Here is a 21,590-nt window from a genome sequence, read left to right as displayed (position 1 = left end):
AACTCTTAATCTACTCTGATTTACAATTCAAATGACAGCAGAAATAATGAAGTTTCAACTTTGATGTGAAGTGGATTAACACCTAATAACAGAATGACATCTGGGTCCCTGATTTGTACTATACAGAAATGCATAATTTTTAGGAATGTAACGATTCACCGACGATATGTACAGTTGAAGTCGGAAGTTTACATACACCTTAGCCAAATACATTTAAACTCAGTTCTTCACAATTCCTGACATTTAATCCTAGTAAACATTCCCTGTCTTAGGTCAGTTAGGATCATCAATTTATTTTAAGAATGTGAAATGTCAGAATAATAGTAGAGAGAATGACATAATTCAGCTTTTATTTCTTTCATCACATTCTCAGTGGGTCAGAAGTTTACATACACTCAGTATTTGGTAGAATTGCATTAATTGTTTAACTTGGGTCAAACGTTTCAGGTAGCCTTCCACAAGCTTCTCACAATAAGTTGGGTGAATTTTGGCACTTTCCTCCTGACAGAGCTGGTGTAACTGAGTCAGGATTGTAGGCCTCCTTGCTCGCACACGCTTTCGCAGTTCTGCCCAAACATTTTCTAGAGGATTGAGGTCAGGGCTTTGTGATGGCCACTCCAACATCTTGACTTTGTTGTCCTTAAGCCATTTTGCACAGGAAAATTATGTGGATATATTTAAGCAACATCTCAAGACATCAGTCAGGAAGTTAAAGCTTGGTCGCAAATGGGTCTTACCCATTTGTGACAATGACCCCAAGCATACTTCCAAAGTTGTGGCAAAATGGCTTAAGGACAACAAAGTCTAGGTATTGGAGTGGTCATCACAAAGCCCTGACCTCAATCCCGTATCAAAATTGAGGGAAAAACTGAAAAGCGTGTGCGAGCAAGGAGGCCTACAAACACCAGCTTTGTCAGGAGGAATGGGCCAAAATTCACCCAACTTATTGTGGGAAGCTACCCGAAACATTTGACCCACGTTAAACAATTTAAAGGCAATGCTACCAAATACAAATTGAGTGTATGTAAACTAGAGGTCGACCGATTATGATTTTTCAACGCCGAAACCGATTATAGGGGGACCAAAAAAGCCAATACCGATTAAATCGGATGATTTTTTAAATTGTATTTGTAATAATGACAATTACAACAATACTGAGTGAACACTTATTTTAATTTAATATAATACATCAACAAAATCAATTTAGGCTCAAGTAAATAATGAAACATGTTCAATTTGGTTTAAATAATGCAAAAACAAAGTGTAGGAGAAGAAAGTAAAAGTGCAATATGTGCTATGTAATAAAGCTAACGTTTCAGTTCCTTGCTCAGAACATGAGAACATATGAAAGCTGGTGGTTCCGTTTAACATGAGTCTTCAATATTCCCAGGTAAGAAGTTTTAGTTATTATAGGAATAGGACTATTTCCCTCTATACCATTTGTATTTCATTAACCTTTGACTATTGGATGTTCTTATAGGCACTTTAGTATTGCCAGTGTAACAGTATAGCTTCCGTCCCTCTCCTCGCTCCTCCCTGGGCTCGAACCAGCAACACAACGACAACAGCCACCATCGAAGCAGCGTTACCCATGCAGAGCAAGGGGAACAACTACTAGAAGGCTCAGAGCGAGTGACATTTGAAACGCTATTAGCGCGCACTAACTAGCTAGCCATTTCACTTCGGTTACACCAGCCTCATCTCGAGAGTTGATAGGCTTGAAGTCATAAACAGTGCAATGCTTGAAATATTGCGAAGAGCTGCTAGCAAAACGCACGAAAGTGCTGTTTGAATGAATGCTTACGAGCCTGCTGGTTCCTACCATCGCTCTGTCAGACTGCTCTATCAAATCATAGACTTAATTATAACATAATAACACACAGAAATACGAGCCTTTGGTCATTAAAATGGTCGAATTCGGAAACAAAAGTTTGTTCTTTCAGTGAAATACGGAACCGTTCCGTATTTTATCGAACGGATGGCATCCCTAAGTCTAAATATTGCTGTTACATTGTACAACCTTCAATATTATGTCATAATTATGTACAAGCCTGGCAAATTAATTACAGCCTTTGTTAGGAATAAATGGACTTCACACAGTTCGCAATGAGCCAGGCGACCCAAACTGCTGCATATACCCTGACTGCTTGCAAGGAACGCAAGAGAAATGAAACAATTTCCCTAGTTATAAGAAATTCATGTTAGCAGGCAATATGAACTAAATATGCAGGTTTAAAAATATATACTTGTGTATTGATTTTAAAGAAAGGCATTGATGTTTATGGTTAGGTACATTGGTGAAACGACAGTGCTTGTTAAAACATCACCCGTTTGTCGAAGTAGGCTGTGATTCAATGAGAAATTAACAGATACCACATCGATTATATGCAACGCAGGACACGCTACATAAACTAGTAATATCATCAACCATGTGTAGTTAACTAGTGATTATGTTAAGATTGATTGTTTTTTTATAAGATAAGTTTAATGCTATCAAGCAACTTACCTTGGCTTCTTGCTGCCCTCGTGTAACAGGTAGTCAGCCTGCTACGCAGGCTCCTCGTGGAGTGCAATGTAAGGCAGGTGGTTAGAGCGTTGGACTAGTAACCGGAAGGTTGCAAAAACAAATCCCCGAGCTGACAAGGTAAAAATATGTTGTTCTGCCCCTGAACAAGGCAGTTAACCCACCGTTCCTAGGCCGTCATTGAAAATAAGAATGTGTTCTTAACGGACTTGTCTAATTAAATGAAGGTGTTTAAAAATATATTTATTTTTTATATATATCCGTGTCCAAAAATACCGATTACCGATTGTTATGAAAACTTGAAATCGGCCATTCCGATTAATCGGTCGACCTCTAGTACGGACAAGACCCAATCTGAACTAATCAAGTTTGGACATCATAGTAGAGCACAGTAAAGTACAGCAGAGTGGCGTTCAGTGCATTATACTGTACTCTAGTGTGCTTTACTCTACTGTACAGTGCTGTATTGTGCTGATATAGACTCAACTTCTCTTTACTGTACTGCAATGTGCTGTCTAAACTTGTGAAACAGATGTCTAAAATTCAACTACTTTTCAATGTCCATGCATGTCTGGTGCTCAGTGATTGAGGACGCTGGTTACAGTAAATGGAAACAGAGGGGGCTCATAGGTAGGTGTCAGTAAGAGCAGGGAGAGATGACATTAACTGGAGAGAGAGAGGTCGTCCAGAATTTTCACAATTATGAGCTGAACATGACAGTATGCCAGTGGAAGGATAGTAGCAGGTGAACCAACTGTGGTATCATTTCCCATTTTATCCAATGCAATCGCAGTCATTCTGTTATTGCTTTTTCAGTCATTATGTTATAGATTTTGTTACAGAATGACACATTTTAAACATGTATGGGTTTTTGAAACAGAAAGACAAGTCACTAGGCAATATTTCTTAAACTTACAGAAGGCAAATAATTTCAGCAATATTAAATATTATATATAATATTATATATTAAATATTTCAATGACCAGAAGCATGATATTTCTACCTTTAGATTTTGTGGCATAGAGAAAGCTAAGATATCAGACAGGGTGGGTGATATCAATAATACTCTGAGTAGAAGGGGATGTTTTTGGATTTTCACCCTCCAGACATTATTTCCTAAAGGACTTAATGATGAAATGCCTATGTATGTTATGTTGAGAATTTGAACATGAATTATGTGCCTATTTAAGATTTCTCTGTTTTTCGTATGATGTACCCAATGACTAATGTAAACTTGCTATGTTCTCATTGTGATTTTAGAGACGTGTTTCATAAGTCTTATTTATACACGTTTGTAATATTTATGAAATTCATATTGATATATTTGGTAGCACTTATGTTTTTCTCTTTGCCTTCAACCCCATTCGATGCGTAGAACGGATGTGGGAGGGGCTAGGTCTACATAGGGGTCAAAAAATGTTACAATTCACAAAAGCTCTGACGAAGGCCGTGAGGCCGATACGTAAGCTTATTAAATATCGGTGATACTATCAAGAGCAGTGTGCGGTTTCTTTTTTCCTTCAGCAATATTAAATATAAAATGTTGCTATTAGTTGGCAAGGGTCTTAACTTGAACAATATTGTGTTTTAATGTTATTCTAATAACTTGTAAGACTTTTTTTGGCAGATGTCCGGGTTAGAGGAGGGTTTGGCCGGGGTAGGCCATCAATGTGAATAAGAATTTGACTGACTTGCCTAGTTAAATAAAAGGTTCAATAAAAATAAAACATGTCTTCTAAGACCCGTTTGTTTGACCAGAAATCAAAGCCTTTGCTTTTTCCAAAATTTAAGATAGAAAATAGCTGAAAAAAATGTATATGCCCTAATTTAAAAAACATATATAGACTGAATTTTCATTTGACATCACATTTGATGTGCTCCTATAAACTTCACATGTTGGTGCTCATGGGTCCTTTAACATGGAAATGGCCATTACAAAATCTGCATCTTCCATGGTATTTCAAAATACTACTACATTCGTTGTCATCTCATAAAGGGAGTTCCAACAGTTCCCCTGTAATAAAAAAGGACGAAGCAAAACAATTATTTCCATGTTTTAAATCTATTTGCACTATTCCATAACAATGTCTGATGTTGACCATAAAACATCAAGTCAATGTATTGATGATGGAACTTATGCCCATCAAAATAGGGAAGTGATATCCCACGTATGGATCCATGTAATCCAGAGCCGCATTCCTTCACACTGGTTTGGGGGTAGCACTGGGGGACACTGGCCTTACAGCAGATTACTGTGCTGAGAATCAACAAATATACTGTAGCGTATTTTCTGATATTATTAACATACGCCTAGGTGGTGGCATTTTGCAATTTATGACTAGGCTATGGTTACATGTTACCTAAGTGGTTCTATATTTTTCATATGATGCCCATTAGATTAAAAAAAGTGCCAGTCATGACTTTCCCAATGTTGTAATTCCACAGAGAACCATCCATGTTCTTCAGTTCCTGATATGTCACTGTATATAATCTAAAACTATTTACACAATATTGAAACCAAGACAAATCACAAGTCATTGAAACCAAGACAAATCACAAGTCGGTTCTGAATGATTGTGCACCACATAATGCGGTGGTATAAGTTATACCATGAACATTAAGTCTGATTATGATAAACATCTGTCAACAACTTTTCAAACGCAAAATGCAAACCACATCTATTAGCATATTATGGATCCTTATGATACTTCATAATTCATGTATGGAGTATCTATATGAAACCAAAGGATAAGGCAACAGGTGAAACATGCATAAAAGTAAAATCCCCATATTATTCAGTGTGTAAATTTAACATTTAATTATGTAAGTTGACTGGGGTATGAGTGCAACCATATTTATCTACAGATCTGTGAAGAGATTAATGTTGAACGTAGCCAAATAATATTTTTCAGGTTTGTACTGACACAACATGCAGGTCATTGATTATGTATCAAGATATGGTAAGGTGTAGGGCAGGCTGTGCTATTATTACCATAGCCATTTATACCGCCATGGATTTGAAATACATGTCGAGACATGCAAAAAAAAAAAAAAATGGTGGTTTTCAACCCAGTTAGTGCAGGCGTGCACCACTGGCTTTCTCCCGTAAACTAACCTCGTTATAACGCGCGTAAGCGTACTAACTACATACTATTCTGTTTTCCCGAAAATACGCAAATTGACTAGAGTGCGTGCACTAATGAGGATACCGAAACCATGCACAAAGCACACGTCCAGGTCATATATACACACCTCAGTGGGTCCAGCTAACTAACCGCGAGGTTTCTTGCAACACTCGGGTTGTTAATATTCACCCATTTTGACCCTTTAGTCGAGACCTGTCCACCACCACGAAAAGGCAGCGATAGCTTGCTGCTAATGGAATGAATGTGTCCACGCGCTATTCCATAACAAAAACAATTTATATAAAATAACTTATAGTAGACAATATTAGCTCTTGGTACCAAGAAATTCACGAAAAACTGTATAAAAAAAAGTATTATTGTCAACGCCAATCACAAATGTTGACATGTATGTTTACGTTGATGAAAATGAGGGCGAAGGAGGCAACACTCAGTTGCTGCTAGTTAGTAATGAGCTGGCTAATTAAATATCTGGGCTAGCTAGCTAGAGGTAGCCACACTATAGTGTCAAAACATGTGGAGCTGGCTGAACTAATGTAAGTTAACTAAGCTAACTATCTGGCTAGCAATCGAAGTAGCACAATGCTAGCTAATGGTCGTCCTTACCAGATGGAATTCTTTATTTTGAGCTGCAACGCATTGGCCTCAGTCCCTTGCAGTCCAGGAACTAGGGATGGTAAGGTGCTTATTCCAGAGCCCAGCTTCGGGAGCTGATCATGTTGTTGTTGATCCTCAGTCATCACGATGAGATTCAGGATGGGAGGAAAGGGATCTTTAACATGCAGGCCTCAACTTGGACCTCGAGATAGCAGTTATTTTCCTACTGTACATTACCGACCCACTCGTTCTCATTTGCGATATACGTGGCCTCAGTTCCAGGGTAGAAACGGTGCCGGGAAAACATTGTTAGACGGTTAATTTCGAACACCATGCACAGACATGTTTAAAAAAAATAATCACAAGTACAGAGGAATACAAAATGCAGGCTTTCCCCAAGATTCCGTCGCAGCCTTGTGGCGACCCGTGCGTTTGCAAACACTAGTGGTGGAAGTGTTTGTGACGCTGACTAGTATTCTGCCAGCAGGACGAACGATGACGTCACATTGAACCCTTCTAAATAAAAGCCTGCATTTCAAAATATTGCAATGTGGATAACTAAATCAAAAGATATTTACTTTTAACATGTTTTTTGTCTCTACTAACCACATATGTGTAGGTTTGGATGGGGACGGTGTAGCACGGTGTAGTTTGTCTTGCCTTCACCTAGTCAACATGGCATCTTATTGGCTGGTTTGCGTAGCTTGCTTACGAGGGGGATGTTCCAGCTAGAATCGTCCCAGTGAACAAGCACCAGCACTCTGCGTGAGTGCAGAGTTGGATGGTGAGACGTGCATTGCATGACGTGCAATTTTGTGCCGTTCCTATCAGGTACATTGTTAAAGATATTATATTGTATATTGTAATTGTATTATTTTGGTAACTAGCCCAGTGAACAAGCACCAAACCAGCGTGCGTGAGTGCAGAGTTGGATGGTGAGACGTGCATTGCATGACGTGCAATTTTGTGCCGTTCCTATCAGAATAAATCTACATGACTGGTGCTACATGTTGGAGTTCCGTGTCGATGACTGATTGTACACAACGCAAGAAGAGTACTGTTACACTAACCAAATATGGTTAGTTTTGGAGTGGGACTGTGTTGTACATACACAGGAAGTAGGGGTGCTGCAGCACTGAAAAATCAGAATAATATTTCATTACTAGTCCTTTATTAATGGACAACGTAGCCTTGATTATTATAATTTTTTTCCACAAAGTTTTTTTCCTGTTCTCGTTCTCTACAAGCCAATATGTATCCCATGTACAGTCCATTACAGTATATTGCATTGGGGCCTATGTAGGGGAGGAGTGAAAAGCCTGCAGCAGGCCATGTGACACAGTCCACCTCCAAAACTACACCCTTCTCAGTATTTCCCACCCCACTTTAGCTGAGACAGGTATAAAAGTTATCTCTACAAGCCAATAAGTATCCCCGTATATTGAGCTGCAGTGAAAGGACTGGGTGGAGTAAGGAGTCACCATTACTCTGAAACAAGATACCCATGTAAGTTTTGCAGACTATCTATTGAATAATTCCAATAACAAATATTTGTATTTGATTAAAAGTGCATTCATTTAAATATAGCCTACATAAAAGCTTTCAACATACCAGTATTTTTGTAAATGTTCAAAAGAAATGATGGTATAAATACAAAATGCATAAAAAAAATATAAATTCACAGTTCAGCATGTAGCATGGTAACTCTTATTTTGAAGAAAGAAATGCACGATCGTTCTACCAGCATAATATCCTACTGCTGGGAGAACGGTAATGTTATGCTGCTCCTGCTGCTGCTGTCAGGCATCGGTAGCGCAGACTGCACGAATGAAGAATAACGTGCTTTTTTGGGGTTGTTTTTACATGACCGTGGTGAGCAGCCAAAAAGTGACCAGCCAAGTACTGTGTGCCTACAGTAAAAATGCATGAATGATCAGTACTATGGACGTGGTCTTCAATAATCCAATGAGTTTGTAAAATAACATTTTGAAATGTCTATTTAATTTAAATGCAATTATTTGCAATCAGTGGTGAACAAATTAATATATCTATAATGGCATTATGCTCCATGTGTAGACGTGCAGCGAATCTGTTAGCCTAAGTAAGGGCTGTCCCCCTACACATTTGCACATTTCATGTTTAGCAAACAACTCAAATGAATGTGTTCATTGGTCCACAATGGGCCCTAACATAATCTTTTTCTTAAACGTATCAAATTCAACATTATGGAAAACAGCGAGCACAGCAAATGTGCGTGTTCCTTCGCCTTGTCGCACAGCCGAGAAAAACATTTGACCACGACTTGTTGCTATGCAACCGCAAAGCCACCCGCCAGATTCAGCACCACAAAATGTCTGTAAGAAGAATGCATGCGGTGAGTCAATGTATTGTTTCAAACAACTAGCTAATTACAGTATTATACTGCTAAAAAAACATGAACATACCCATTCACAAGTTAAATACAAGAAGAAATAACTAGCTATAGCCACCTTTATGTGTCCTAGCTATACCGCTGTTTAAGATCTAAGTTAGCTAACGTTAACTGCTAGCTAGATAGTTAGCATGCTAGTTAAAACTGTAACGTTATATTTATTATACGCTGTCTGACTTTCAATGAAAGCGTTGTTCCTTTGAAATGTTATATGCCTGTTGGCTAAAAGAACCAACAACTACTATATTTTTAATGAGCTACCTAACTTACTACATTTGTTTATTTAGCCCAAAAGACTCATGTCATCCAAGGCAGAAAGGTCTCAAGGAGGAAGATCTGTGAGACGTCCAGCCTCTGTCCCCTCAAAGAAACCATCCACGATAGACCTACTTGCTAAAGAGGAGGAATACAAGTGAAGTTCCTTTCCCAAACATCTGTTGAGTCAATGTAAACTGTAAACTGTATCATATGAGTTCCATAAATGCAGAGCTGGAGGCAAAAACAGCCAAACTAGTAAGGCAAGCGGAACAGGTTATGGTAAGTGGTTTAAGATAGCTACCTGGACAATTGACACACTTCAGAACAACATAAAACATTCATTTTTAGACATATTTGTTTTATTTAAACTTTTTGTCCTGATTGTTTTTTCTTTATTTTTTTCAGAGTGACCAAAATTAAGTATTGTCAAAGTCAATCTCTTTCCACCTTGATGTTGACATTGAGGATGAGGAGGATTTCAGGTAATAAAATATTGCATTGCTCAAAACATATATAATTTCAGTGTAGTAGACTGGATAAGAATATATGAGAACTGCCTATAATACAAATGTATTTGTCTTTAGGAATGTGAACATGCTGGAATCTTCAGTTATGAAGCCCACTTCTAAGGTGCAGTATTCAATTCAGTTTGATACGTAAAATGTAACATCTCAGAGACACAAAGGTAATGTAATCAGTTAGTAAAACTGGGGGAGAATTTCAATTGTATTTCCTTGATTCCGCACGTCCTCTTCAAACCCCATTTCAAACCCCATTGGATGGGAAGGTCAGAGGGGCGGGACTTCTGACTTTCTCATTCAATGGGTTTTGAGGAGGCGAGGAATTAAGGAAATCCAATTGAAATTCTCCCTAAGTCATATTTCCATTGCTCAGGTAATGACAAAGAAAAGGGTCACATCAAAATCCAATTCACAAAACAGACCTGGATACCAGAGAAAAAGACAGTAAGAATGTTATCCTTGTCACAAATGTTTGCACAAATATCTATTGGAAACATTGGAAGATTGTGAAAGGTAATGGCTTAATGAGTGTCCAGCGTTGTTGATATTCAGTTCCTTATGTTTGTTATGACTTTTTCAACTTTTTGTTTGAGTTGTATTTTGTTTATTTGTTACTTTATTTCAAAACAACAAAGACATCTGCAGTTGATGATGTTGCAGTTCTTAAAGATTGTGTGGATTTTTCCTTGGCTAAAACAATATGTAGACATTGAGGGGAAGCTGGATGATGGAGATACTCATGTCAATCTTATGGAAGACATCATGCGCTGTGTTGGTGATGAGATGGGATCAGGTGAATTCTGATTTAATTTATTACACTTTCTGTGGCTTTCTCACAAATTTACAATATCACATCTGGAGCACAAGAATGGTTATTTTCAAAAACATTCATTACAAAAAAACAAGTTATTTATCAGAGTTCCAGAATATCAATTGTTTCAGCCTTAGTTCATCGAGCTTCTCGCATATCCTAAAAATGATATAATTCTTTATGTAACTATAGTATACTTTTTTTGGTGTGCTGTGTTTCAGATGCACAGATCCGTTTTCTCAAAGCAAAACTTTGTGTAAAGCAAGAAGAATTTAACCGGCTGTCATATGAGTGCAACATAAAAGTAATGATAGAAATATGAGGGATGGAAATTAGTTATATTTTTGAGTAAAATGTAACATTGAAACAAGAATAAAACATGTATTTATTCTAGGATTATGCAAACAGTAGTTTAAGCACCAACATAAAGGAGGTCGAGGAGGCTCGAGCAGGACTACAGAAGACCACAACATTCAGCAAACCCAGATAGAGAAACACAGAGCTTTAGCGGAGGAGTCAAACAGAAAAGGTGATGGGCTCCAGCAACAAGTAACTGCTCTACAGAAGGTGGGTGTCGAGGATAAAACAGTTATTACATTGATTATCTTTCTAGTTAGTCATTTGATAATATTAAACAGCACCTATTGTAACCATGAAAGTCCATGAACAGTGACTGAGAGAAACCTAGATGTGTATAGACAGCAGTTGAGATAGCTGTTAATGTCTTATTGCTGAATGGGGAGGGGGACATTATACAGCTTAGACAAGGTTGTTAATAAAGGATGAAATCAACCTCTCAGCAGGGGAATGCCTGGTATGGCCTCATTAACATGGTCAGCCTGTAAGGTGAACCTTTCCTGCAGCTGGCGATAGTACGGCGCTCATATGACAGATATATTTTGAATTCAGAGAAATCCCACATTACATATTAAACAGTGAACTTTGTTTGTACTGAATGAGCTAAAGATTAAACAGTACAACATATAAATATAAATTGGGGCTGCAGGTAGCCTAGTGGTTAGAGTATTGGACTAGTCACCGAAAGGTTGCACGATTGAATCCCCGAGCTGACAAAGTAAAAATGTTGTTCTGCCCCTGAACAAGGCAGTTAACCCACTGTTCCTTGTCCGTCATTGAAAATAAGAATTTGTTCTTAACTGACTTGCCTAGTTAAAATAAAGGTAAATAAAAAATCCCTACACCACCACATATACACAAAATGTTCAATATCACAATGTGTCTGTACCTTTCTGTGTCTCTTCACAGTCCCTGTTGTTCCATAAGGTGTATTTTTACCTGCTTTTTAAATCATATTCTACTGCTTGCATCAGTTACCTGATGTGGAATAGAGTTCCATGTAGTCATAGCTCTATGTAATTCTGTGCGCCTCCCATAGTTTGTTCTAGACTTTGGGACTGTGAAGAGACCTCTGATGGCATGAGTGTCCGAGCTGTGCTAGTATTTTAAACAGACAGCTCTGTATATTGAGCTTGTCAACACCTCTTACAAAAACAAGTAATGATGAAGTTAATCTCTATTCCACTTTGAGCCATGAGATTGAGATGCATGTCATTAATGTTAGCTCTCCGTGTACTTTTAAGGGACAGTTGTGCTGCCCTGTTCTGAGCCAATTGCAATTTTTCCCAACTCCCTCTTTGTGGCACCTGACCACTGTGGTGTCTATGGCTATGCCGGATTAAGTGATATGACATGCTATTTTATAAAATCTTTTCTCTGTAATTAATATTACCTGATTAAGATAACCATGTAAATGTAATTAACTAGAAAGTCGGGGCACCACGAAATAATGTTTATAGAGCTGTTATCTTCCGAATAAACTCTTAAAGACCTGGTAATCTTTTACCTCAATAGCAGTCAATATTTAATCGTCGCCTTATTCAGTCTCATCTGAAAGTTGTAAATTCTTGGTTATCTTCACAAACCCTGGCTAACAAGTTGAATCAGCAATACAACATTTGGTTTAATTATTTATTTACTAAATAATCACAGAATTACATCTACCCAGAATGGATCATACATTGATTACAAATTATGTCATAAAATAAAATGTCCCTAGTGGACGGAACAGATATGACGGCTGGTTACACAAAGAAAGGGGTTTGGGTTTTGAATGAAAGAGCGGGAAGACTGAGTAACAAAAGGGAGAAGCTATGCTATCGTAAATACAGAATCTTATGCATTCTAAATAACCACCCATTTGGTAAAAGGAAAATGCAATAAATATTTACTCTGAGCTGCGCTTCAATAGGTTGGTCGTAGATGGAAGGCCGGGTTGCCCAGCAGGGATCTCTTGTCCTCTGAAGAATGGCTCTGGTGGTAAGCTGGATATGTTGTAGTATCGTTGTGTGTGTTAGATTGAATACGTCGTTCGTCCTTTCCTAGCCCACGTTTACAGCGGCTGCTGCTAACTCAACGGCTAGGAGGTATCACTTCTGGAGTGAATAAGAGTTCAAAGTTCATACCAAGCCATACTTTTAAGCTCGTGCTATATTCTGGCTGGTATAGTTGAAATTCATCCTTTCGGTGTGTCGATCGTCACCTTCACATTGAACACGATGCTAATTTCGTTAGGTTATTATCTGAGCCATTTTAACCTAAGACCGTCGTCCTCACGTCCTCGGAACAGCAAGTAGAATTTTTGTCAACAGGTTTATATAGTGGTGAAAGAAGGGCGTGTTTCATAGTTTACAACCAAAGTCTGTTCACTTGGGTGAGTGAGCAGAGTTTCTCTATGACAAACCGTTCTCTCATTTAAGAAGCTAAAATTACATTTAATCTTTTCACAAATAGTTTCATATTTAAACATTTAAATTGCACAACAATTCCATGTGAATCTGATAACTACAATGTATCGACTTTCCAAGATAGTTTATGTCATCCTGTCATTAGTAGTAATAGCTCAGACAACAACTGATCTGAGATAATATTCATTAAGTACGAACACATGTTTTCAACTGGTTGGATTACCGAAATATGGTTCCGTTTCCCACCTTTCAATGTTACCAGACTCTGTTACAAATTCTTTACAAGAGTCAACTCTATAAAGTAGAGAGAAAAGGTTTTATGGGGGTCATAAAACTCCCCCAACAGGCCAACGTCATGACACCACACTACTGAACAGTAGTCTGGGTGCGACGAATCTAGGACCTGTTGGACCTTCCTTGTTGATAGTGTTGTTAAGAAGGCAGAGCAACGCTTTATTATGGACAGACTTCTCCCCATCTTAGCTACTGTTGTATCAATATGTTGACCATGACAGTTTACAATCCAGGGTTACTCCAAGCAGTTTAGTCACCTCAATCTGCTCAATTTCCACATTATTCATTACGAGACGTAGTTGAGGTTTAGTGAATGATTTGTCCCAAATACAATGCTTTTAGTTTTGGAAATATTTAGGTCTATCTTATTCCTTGCTACCCATTCTGAAACTAACTGCAGCTCTTTAAGTGTTGCAGTCATTTCAATCACTTTAGTAGCTGACGAGTATTGTGTTGAGCCTTACTCAAAGCCAGTGACATGTTGTTAGTAAAGATTGAACAAAAGCATGGAACCTGGTCAGTTTGACATGGAAAGAGCAGGTGTTCCTAATGTTTTGTACACTTAGTGTATGTCCACTCCCAAAGAAAAGAAGAATGAATGGTTGATGGCTTCCTATTGCTTAGTCACAACAATTATCTGTTTAATTTATAACTATTCACATTTAATTTCTGAAATATAACGTTAATAAGTACATGTGATGACAGTCAGTTTTTGTAGCTATCTAACCAAATATTACCATTATCATTACAGTGCTTTTGAAAATGTGTGTTGGTGCGCTATAAAAACGTTACACAAAATGCTTTTACTGATTTAGCTTGCTCCCGTGCGTGTTTAACAAAGGAAATCGGGGGTTTGAAGAGAGCACAAAAACAGGCAGCAACCAATCACAGTGCCATAGAGGTAAGACTGAACAGAGGCTTGGAGGAAGTTGAGAGGTCCAAGACACAACTGACCAAGCTCAAGCAGATGAGCAAGATAAATTAAACCACCTATCAGTGCATTTAGTGATCACATCAATCATTTACACTAAATTGTATTGATAGATAGTGCTATGCTATTAGTATAGTTTAGATTTTGGTATTCAAGTTTGGCTTCTGTCACTTGTTGTATAACCCAGGTTAAATAAACCTGCTTTATGTCTATCCTTTCCAAAAGGACACAGCAGACCAGGAGCATAAAAAAAATAGAAACATTAAAAGCCAAAAACAAGAAGCTGGAAAAGAAAAAAGCTGAACTGATAGTGGGTTGTAAAAAACAGCTCAAACTGATTGATACACTGAAAAGGCAAAAAGTAAGTCCTCATATTAAATGCAAGTAATTGTTACAAGGCAGTATCATTATTGATATTTCTCCTTATCCAACTGACATATTTTTCCTCTTGCTTGAGCAGATGCATTTAGAAGCTGCCAAGATGTTGTCATTTACAGAAGAGGGATTCATGAAAGCTCTTGACTGGGGGAAATCATAAAGCAATACTGAAAAATGTATGTAATCCTGCTTGCCTTGAATGTATTCTTATGGTTAGCAACAACATTGATTATGTGTCCTTTTATACAGAATATATTTGTAATGCAGTTGTATTTTAAAAGTTTAGCATTTTATTACAATAATGGGTTAAATCATTTTAAACTGTAGTTGCATTATCACCTAATAAAGGAAATGGTGTAGTTTTTGTTTATTACCAAGTGACTTCAACTGAAAATTGCTGCACCTCCATGATAGGATTTAAGGTGTGGTGATATGCAGCTAGTGGGATACAAATGAGTCTTTGCAACTTAATACATTTTTGAGTACACCATCGCCATAAGAAATCCACCATTTGATACACACAAAAAACACACTAGACAGCATCTACCCAATAATGCCATCTAGTGGTGTAGTATAGAAAGTGGTTATTCATCATCTCCCCAGCCCTCTTCATTAAAGATGTCAGCCTGTCGCTTTTGGAAATTGCTTCTGAAGTCCTCATCAAAGTGTTCAAGGTCATCTTCCCGGAATATGCCCTTAACATTTGAAAATAACAGTCAGTTGCAAAAGTGGGATATTCCTGGAGCAACACTTGCAGTTGAACTAAAAACTAAGACAACCTCCTCTCCCTTACCTTAGGTAGATAGCCCAGAAGTTTTGTGGCATGGAGTTTGAGAAGGCTTTGCCTTTCCTCCTCAATGATCTGTCGACGCAGTGTCTCCCTCTCCTGTTCCATTGCTCTTTCTTCAGCCTCACGTTCCTTGGGAAGAGAGATCAAACTTACATTCAACAAATGTTCCTTAAGGTACCTACAGACTACCTCTGAGGCAGACAAAACAGTGTTAAACAGAAAAGCTTCAGTTACAATAGCACCACTTTGATGTTGGTAAAGAGTGCATAAGTGTTCATGATAAGAGCAATATACTGTACCTTGTCAGCCAGGTACTGCTGTCTCCTGTCCTCCAGCAGTTTCTCCACAGCCCTCTTGTGCTCAAGCTGCTTCATGCGACGTTTCTGGGCATTCATCTGCTCTATGCGGTCGTCCTCAGCAAACTTGGCCATCATCATCTGCCTGAAGGCCTCCTCCTCCACCTTCTCAGCCTGCCTCCGCATTTCCTTGAAGGCTATTTGCTCTTGGCAGGTCTGCTGCAACTCCAGCCTCTGTCTGATTCTCTTCTCCATATCTTCCTGTTAACCCATTTAAAAAGGGTTGAACCCTCTAAAGGCAGTTTGGAAATTTAGGAAATTATAAAATGTGGAAATGCTTGCTTACGATTTGTTTCTGCCTTGCAGCCTCGGCTTGCTCCTCCAGACAAAGCTCTTCACGAACACGCTCCATCTCGTCACGCTGCTGCCTCTCCATTTCAATCTTCTCAGTGAGCTAGAAGAAAGACATTCCTCAATAGCCATCAATAATGTATTAATAATTTCTCACTTTGTCCACAGAAAAAAGACGAACATATTCTTAACTATGAATATAGCCAAAAGTTTCGCAAATTGTGACTTTTCTCCCTCTTACCATCTGGTGAAGATGTTCTTTTGCCTGCTCTCGTTCTCTGACTTTCTCCATTCTGCTCTTTTCCTTATGCTGCTGGTAACTGGCAAATTCCAGGATGCGTCTGTTCTCAGCCTCCATCTTCTCCCGCTCCATCAGTCTCCACTCAGTCTGCTGGCTCTTGAACTCCTCTATGTACCTTTGAGTGGCTGTTATCTTTTCCAGTCTTAACTGCCTCTCCCTGAAAATAAGAAAGGTAATTTGATTTCATTATATACTGATTACTTGATCAGGCAGGAAACTTAACCAAATTGTGAAAACAGACTGCCACTGCCCACTCACATTTGATCCTCCTCATAGATCTTCCTGACGATTTCGTCAACCATGAGTTTCTCCTTGAGGAACTCCTCATAAGCCTCCTGTCTCTTGTGCTCTTTCTCCTCCAGCTGCTGTTCCAGCTCCTGCTGGTACTGCACCACCTCCTCGTAGCGCTTATGTTCTTGCTTCTCCTGCTCCATAGAGGCCCGCTCATGCTCGCTCTTCATCTTACGAGCAATATCAGCCTCCTGACGCTAATGTCAGAGAAAAATATGGATTCACAAAAAGCACAACCAACAAGTGTTTTGGTTCAAGTCTCAAATATCTCTTCTACCCTGGGAAAGGACATTATGAACTTACCACTGTCTCATATCTCATAGACTCCTTTTCAGCAATCTGTGCGGCCCTCTCCCGGTTTAGGTATGCAGACTTGAGCTGCCCCTCCAACTCACGGAGTTCAACACTAAAATGAAAAAGGAAACATTAACAGCAACATAAAACATCCATCCTGCAACAACTATGGACAGATTATTGTTGATACACTAACCCTAGGATTTTTATTAAAGCCTGAAAGGCACTTTCCCATCGGGCAAGTCAAGAGTATTTTTGGGTTGACCGAAGATTATGATCACTTGCCTGAAAATGTAAATTAGCTATTTACATGCAGCAGTTCCATATATTGCCTGCCTTTCCTCTACACATAGAGGAGGAATCAGAAAGATCAATACAGAAATTTGTGGTATTTTGGTTATCAGTAAAAAAAAAAAAATCTCAGAGCAGGCTCAACTTGCCCAACTGCCATAAATTGATTGTCTTTCAGCTTTAGGCTACTGGAATTCGTTGCAGTTGCCCAATGGTGCAACTGCTCAGTTCACTTGACCCAGGCAATAGGAGGGCAACCCTTAATGTCAATCTCTGCCAAGCCCCTCATGTTGGGACTTACCTGTTCTCTTTTATATATTGCCTCATTTTTTCATCTCTAAGCTTTTCATAGCTGATGCGGGCCAGTTCTTGTGCCATTCTCTCCTCTTGTTGCAGTTGCTTTTCCTTGTATATTCTCACCTCCTCTGCCTGTAAGAGTCAGATGAAGCAAGCAATTACTTTTAGGACCAGTTTCCCTGACACAGATGAAGCCTCGTTGTCGTTTAAGCAGGTGCTTTTCATGAATACTGTGTGAAAGCGTTACCTTGATGAGAGCATCCTCAATTTGGCTTTCGTGCAGCTCGTCTTGCACCTTGCGTAGGTATCGCTTATTTTCAAGTCTCTCCTCACTCATTAGATTGGCTTGCATTTGTCTGTCCTTAGTGATGCGTTTTGTCTGGTCTTCTCGTTGCTCCTCCTGCCGTCGAAATTCCGAGATCACCCTCTGCTGCTGACTGTGCTTCATGTTGCGCCACTGGCTCATTGAAGCCTTGAGGAAAGACCGCATTAGTTCATTTTGGTCAATGTATCAAGCAAATACATTTTTTTTATAAAACCTTTATTTAACTAGGCAAGTCAGTTAAGAACAAATTCTTATTTTCAATGACGGCCTAGGAACAATGGGTTAACTGCCTTGTTCAGGGGCAGAACGACAAATTTATACCGTGTCAGTTTGGAGATTCAAACTTGTAACCTTTCGGTTACTAGTCCAACGCTCTAACCACTAGGCTGCGCTGCCGCCAGTGGTTATAATAAAAGATAAATAAACTTGAGTACCACTCAAGCTAGCTAGCTAGCCAGCCTGGCTTACTTAGCACTAACAGCTAGGTCAGGGGTTTTCAAAGTGGGGTCTGTGGACCAGATCAAAATATTATTATTACAATTTATCCTTTTTTTTTATGAATATTGCTAGCGCCAACATAATTAACCAATTTTATACAAGGAATCTGTGTAAGTTTAGAGGGTGCAATACAATGTACTATCATGAATCGCTATTGATGCTCTTAATCCTCTACGGGATCGGTGTCCCTATACCGGGACTGTTGAGCGAACAAGTGCTAATGTGTTTAGCATGACGGTGTAAGTTACAGCAAACTTCCCAGGACATAGACATGTCTTATATGTGCAGAACACTTAAATTCATGTTAATTTAACTGCACTGTCCAATTTACAGTAGCTATATTACAGTGAAAAAATACCATGCTATTGTTTGAGGAGTGCACAACAACAGCTTTTATCACAGCAACTGGTTTGATACATTCACCTCTGTGGTAAATAATGTAGTTACATTCAGTAATCTTGCTCTGATTTGTCATCCTAAGGGTCCCAGAGATAAAATCTAGCATAGTTTTGTTTGATAAAATCAATGTTAATATTCAAATGTAGGAACTGGTTTGACAATTTGAAGTTTAAACCCCTGCTGTCTCAACACCCACCCTGCAATCTAGATGTGTGAAAGTTAGTGTATAAGCTAATGATTCATCATGTATGACATTCCTGGGAGTGTGTAAACTTACAAAAATGATATGGTAATACAAAATGTATGTTCTCTATAGTTATGTACTTCAAAATGTATCAATTGACCAATTCGGCAGACTTGATACAAAATACTGTCTAGTATTGCAATGCTCCACTGGATCAATCGGAAACTATGCATACACTGCTGCCACCTGGTGGCCAACATCTAAATTCCATCAAAGATGATGGGGGGGGGAAAAAAAGAAAAAAAAAGATGCATTATCTTTTACCAGATCTAATGTGTTGTATTCTCCTACATTAATTTCAAATTTCCACAAACTTCAAAGTATTTCCTTTCAAATGGTATTAGTAATATACATATCCTTGCTTCATGTCCTGAGCTACATGCAGTTAGATTTGGGTATGTCATTTTTGGCGAAAATTGAAGGGGAAAAAGGGTCAAATCCTTAAGAGGTTCCAGATGCACATGTTCCTGGGAGGCACAGGGATATAGTATCCACAGTGCTCCATCAATGATCAATGTGTTCAACTGGATTCTTCTTGTATTCCTCAAATGTTGTTTTGAACATAATGCACTGTAATTTAAGCTTTAAAACGGTGAAATATTATCTCTGCCCCAAGGCAAAATGTGTAGAATTGCAGGACATGTACTTAAACGGCAACATTTTATCTGATGCCAAGAGAGCCTTAAATGTTATTTCCCGGTGACCGAGACTTGGTTAGTCCGGCCGTGCACTGCAGTAATAGTACAACTGCTTGTATCCTATCTTTTTTTTAATCGCACTTTAAGTAGAAGTTGTGTTCTGGTATTCTGATGGGTCTATAACAAATTTGGTCCCCGACGCAAACAAGTTTGAAGTTCAGGAGCTAGGTAAATTAACTAAAAGTTGGTTGGTTCTCAGCTAGCTGACGTTAGCTAACGACGTTAACCATCGAATAGCTAGATCATTTTCATGGAAAACACAATAAAACAATCTACAGCCAAGTAATTTACCATCATTGCGTGGAGCTGTTGCAAGCCTCTCGTTGATTTGTATGTTTTACCAGGCAGAAATGTAATAATCTTCTTCATCTACCACTTTGCTCCATTTGTTTTGCTTCCAGTCGTCTTGGTAACATCGCGCCTTTTGTGCCTAACAATAAACTCGAATGTAATTGGTTAAAAAGTCCGTTTGGTCCTCCCGTCTTCCCTAAGGTAACGTTACAGGTACTGCGCAGAATCAGTTAAGTTATTGACACAATTGTTCACAAACGTCAGACATCACCCACACACAAGTCCCAATTCTCACCCATGCTGACATCCCCTCCAAAATAAATACAATATAGTTTGTACAATGGATATCTATGTATTTTGTAGTTTAATTTTAAAAAGATGGACATTAATAATAGGATTACGCCGGTCCTGCAAATTATTTTAGAAAAGTATTCAATTGGCAGGTCCTTAAGGATGATATGGCTTGATTTCAGATTACTGGTATATAACAAGTTAGAATTTACCCTTCGGTGTATAATACATAATGTACCCTTCTGATCGATGCTGTGGACAGTATTATATTACAATGTCTTAAAGTATTCACATTCCTTGAATTTTTCCAAATGTTGTTGTTGCAGCCTAAATGTAAAATAGATTACATTTCGATTTTGTCGTCACTGGCCTACACACATATCAAAGTGGAATGATGTTTTTCGAAATTTCTACAAATTAATTAAAAAATGTAAAGTCAATAAGTATTCAATCCCTTTGTTATGGCAAGACTAAAGCTCAGGAGTAAAAATATGCTTCACAAGTCACATAATAAATTGCATGGACTCACTCTGTGTGCAATAATAATGTTTAAACATGCTTTTTTAATTACTACCTTATCTCTGTACCCCACACACATACAATTATCTGTAAGGTCCCTGAGAAAACTGAGGATAGATCAGCAACATTGTAGTTACTCTACAATACTAACCTAACTGACAGTGTGAAAAGAAACATGCATCCTATTTTGCAACAAGGCACTAAAGTAATACTGCAAAACATGTGGTAAAGCAATTAACACTGTATTCAGGACGAAAGTTATGTTTGGGGCAAATCTAATACAACACATTACTGAGTACCACTCTCCATATTTTCAAGAATTGCTTGTAATCGTTAAACTCCCTTGTCCTTTTCAGGATAAAAAAATTAACACAATGGAGCTAAACACAGGCAAAATCTTAGAGGAAACCCTGCTTCAGTCTGCTTTCCACCAGACACTAGGAGATGCATTCACCTTTCAGCAGGACAATAATATTAAACACAAAGCCACATTTACACTGGGGTTGCTTACCAAGAGAGTGAATGTTCCTGAGTGGCTGAGTTAACAGTTCTGACTTAAATCTACTTGAAAATCTATGGCAAGACCTGAAATTGGTTGTCTAGCATTGATTAACAACCAATTTTACAGAGCTGGAAGAATTTAGAAAATAAATGGGCAACTGTTGCACAATCCAGGTGTGGTAAAGCTTAGAGACTCAGCTGTAATCGCTGCCAAATGTGCTTCTACAAAGTATTGACTCAGGGGGGTGAATTAGATATTT

The 21,590-nt window shown here is 38.5% G+C and overlaps 2 protein-coding genes and 1 pseudogene across 5 annotated transcripts in view; 1 reads left to right on the top strand and 2 right to left on the bottom strand.

The window, feature by feature from the left end:
- LOC139411483 (DNA-binding protein RFX7-like) overlaps positions 1–6,710 on the bottom strand; it is a 39,283-nt gene extending 32,573 nt beyond the window's left edge. For 2 of the 4 annotated variants that reach the window (XM_071157916.1, XM_071157918.1), the window contains exon 1: positions 6,274–6,626. In XM_071157916.1, coding sequence (XP_071014017.1) covers positions 6,274–6,407 — 134 coding nt within the window. In that variant the 5' untranslated portion in view covers positions 6,408–6,626. Of the gene's footprint in view, positions 1–6,273 lie in introns of all 4 variants that reach the window. The other 2 variants (XM_071157915.1, XM_071157917.1) reach the window with 2 other exon arrangements.
- A 1,904-nt stretch (positions 6,711–8,614) lies between these two features.
- Positions 8,615–14,813, top strand: LOC139412185 (testis-expressed protein 9-like; annotated as a pseudogene).
- On the bottom strand, positions 12,261–20,171 carry LOC139412184 (meiosis-specific nuclear structural 1). Its single transcript, XM_071159002.1, has 10 exons — positions 20,020–20,171; positions 17,812–18,036; positions 17,569–17,696; positions 16,986–17,088; positions 16,650–16,879; positions 16,332–16,548; positions 16,086–16,193; positions 15,743–16,000; positions 15,447–15,572; positions 12,261–15,348 (listed from the first exon to the last, which is right to left on the bottom strand). Exons 1-10 carry the CDS (start codon positions 20,095–20,097, stop codon positions 15,238–15,240), a joined length of 1,584 nt encoding a protein of 527 aa, XP_071015103.1. The 5' UTR covers positions 20,098–20,171; the 3' UTR covers positions 12,261–15,237.
- Positions 20,172–21,590: the final 1,419 nt, after the last annotated feature.

The sequence above is a fragment of the Oncorhynchus clarkii genome, chromosome 6, assembly GCF_045791955.1.
Source record: "Oncorhynchus clarkii lewisi isolate Uvic-CL-2024 chromosome 6, UVic_Ocla_1.0, whole genome shotgun sequence".
In the NCBI taxonomy this organism is placed as follows: domain Eukaryota; kingdom Metazoa; phylum Chordata; class Actinopteri; order Salmoniformes; family Salmonidae; genus Oncorhynchus; species Oncorhynchus clarkii.
This window is presented reverse-complemented; position numbering and strand designations above follow the sequence as displayed.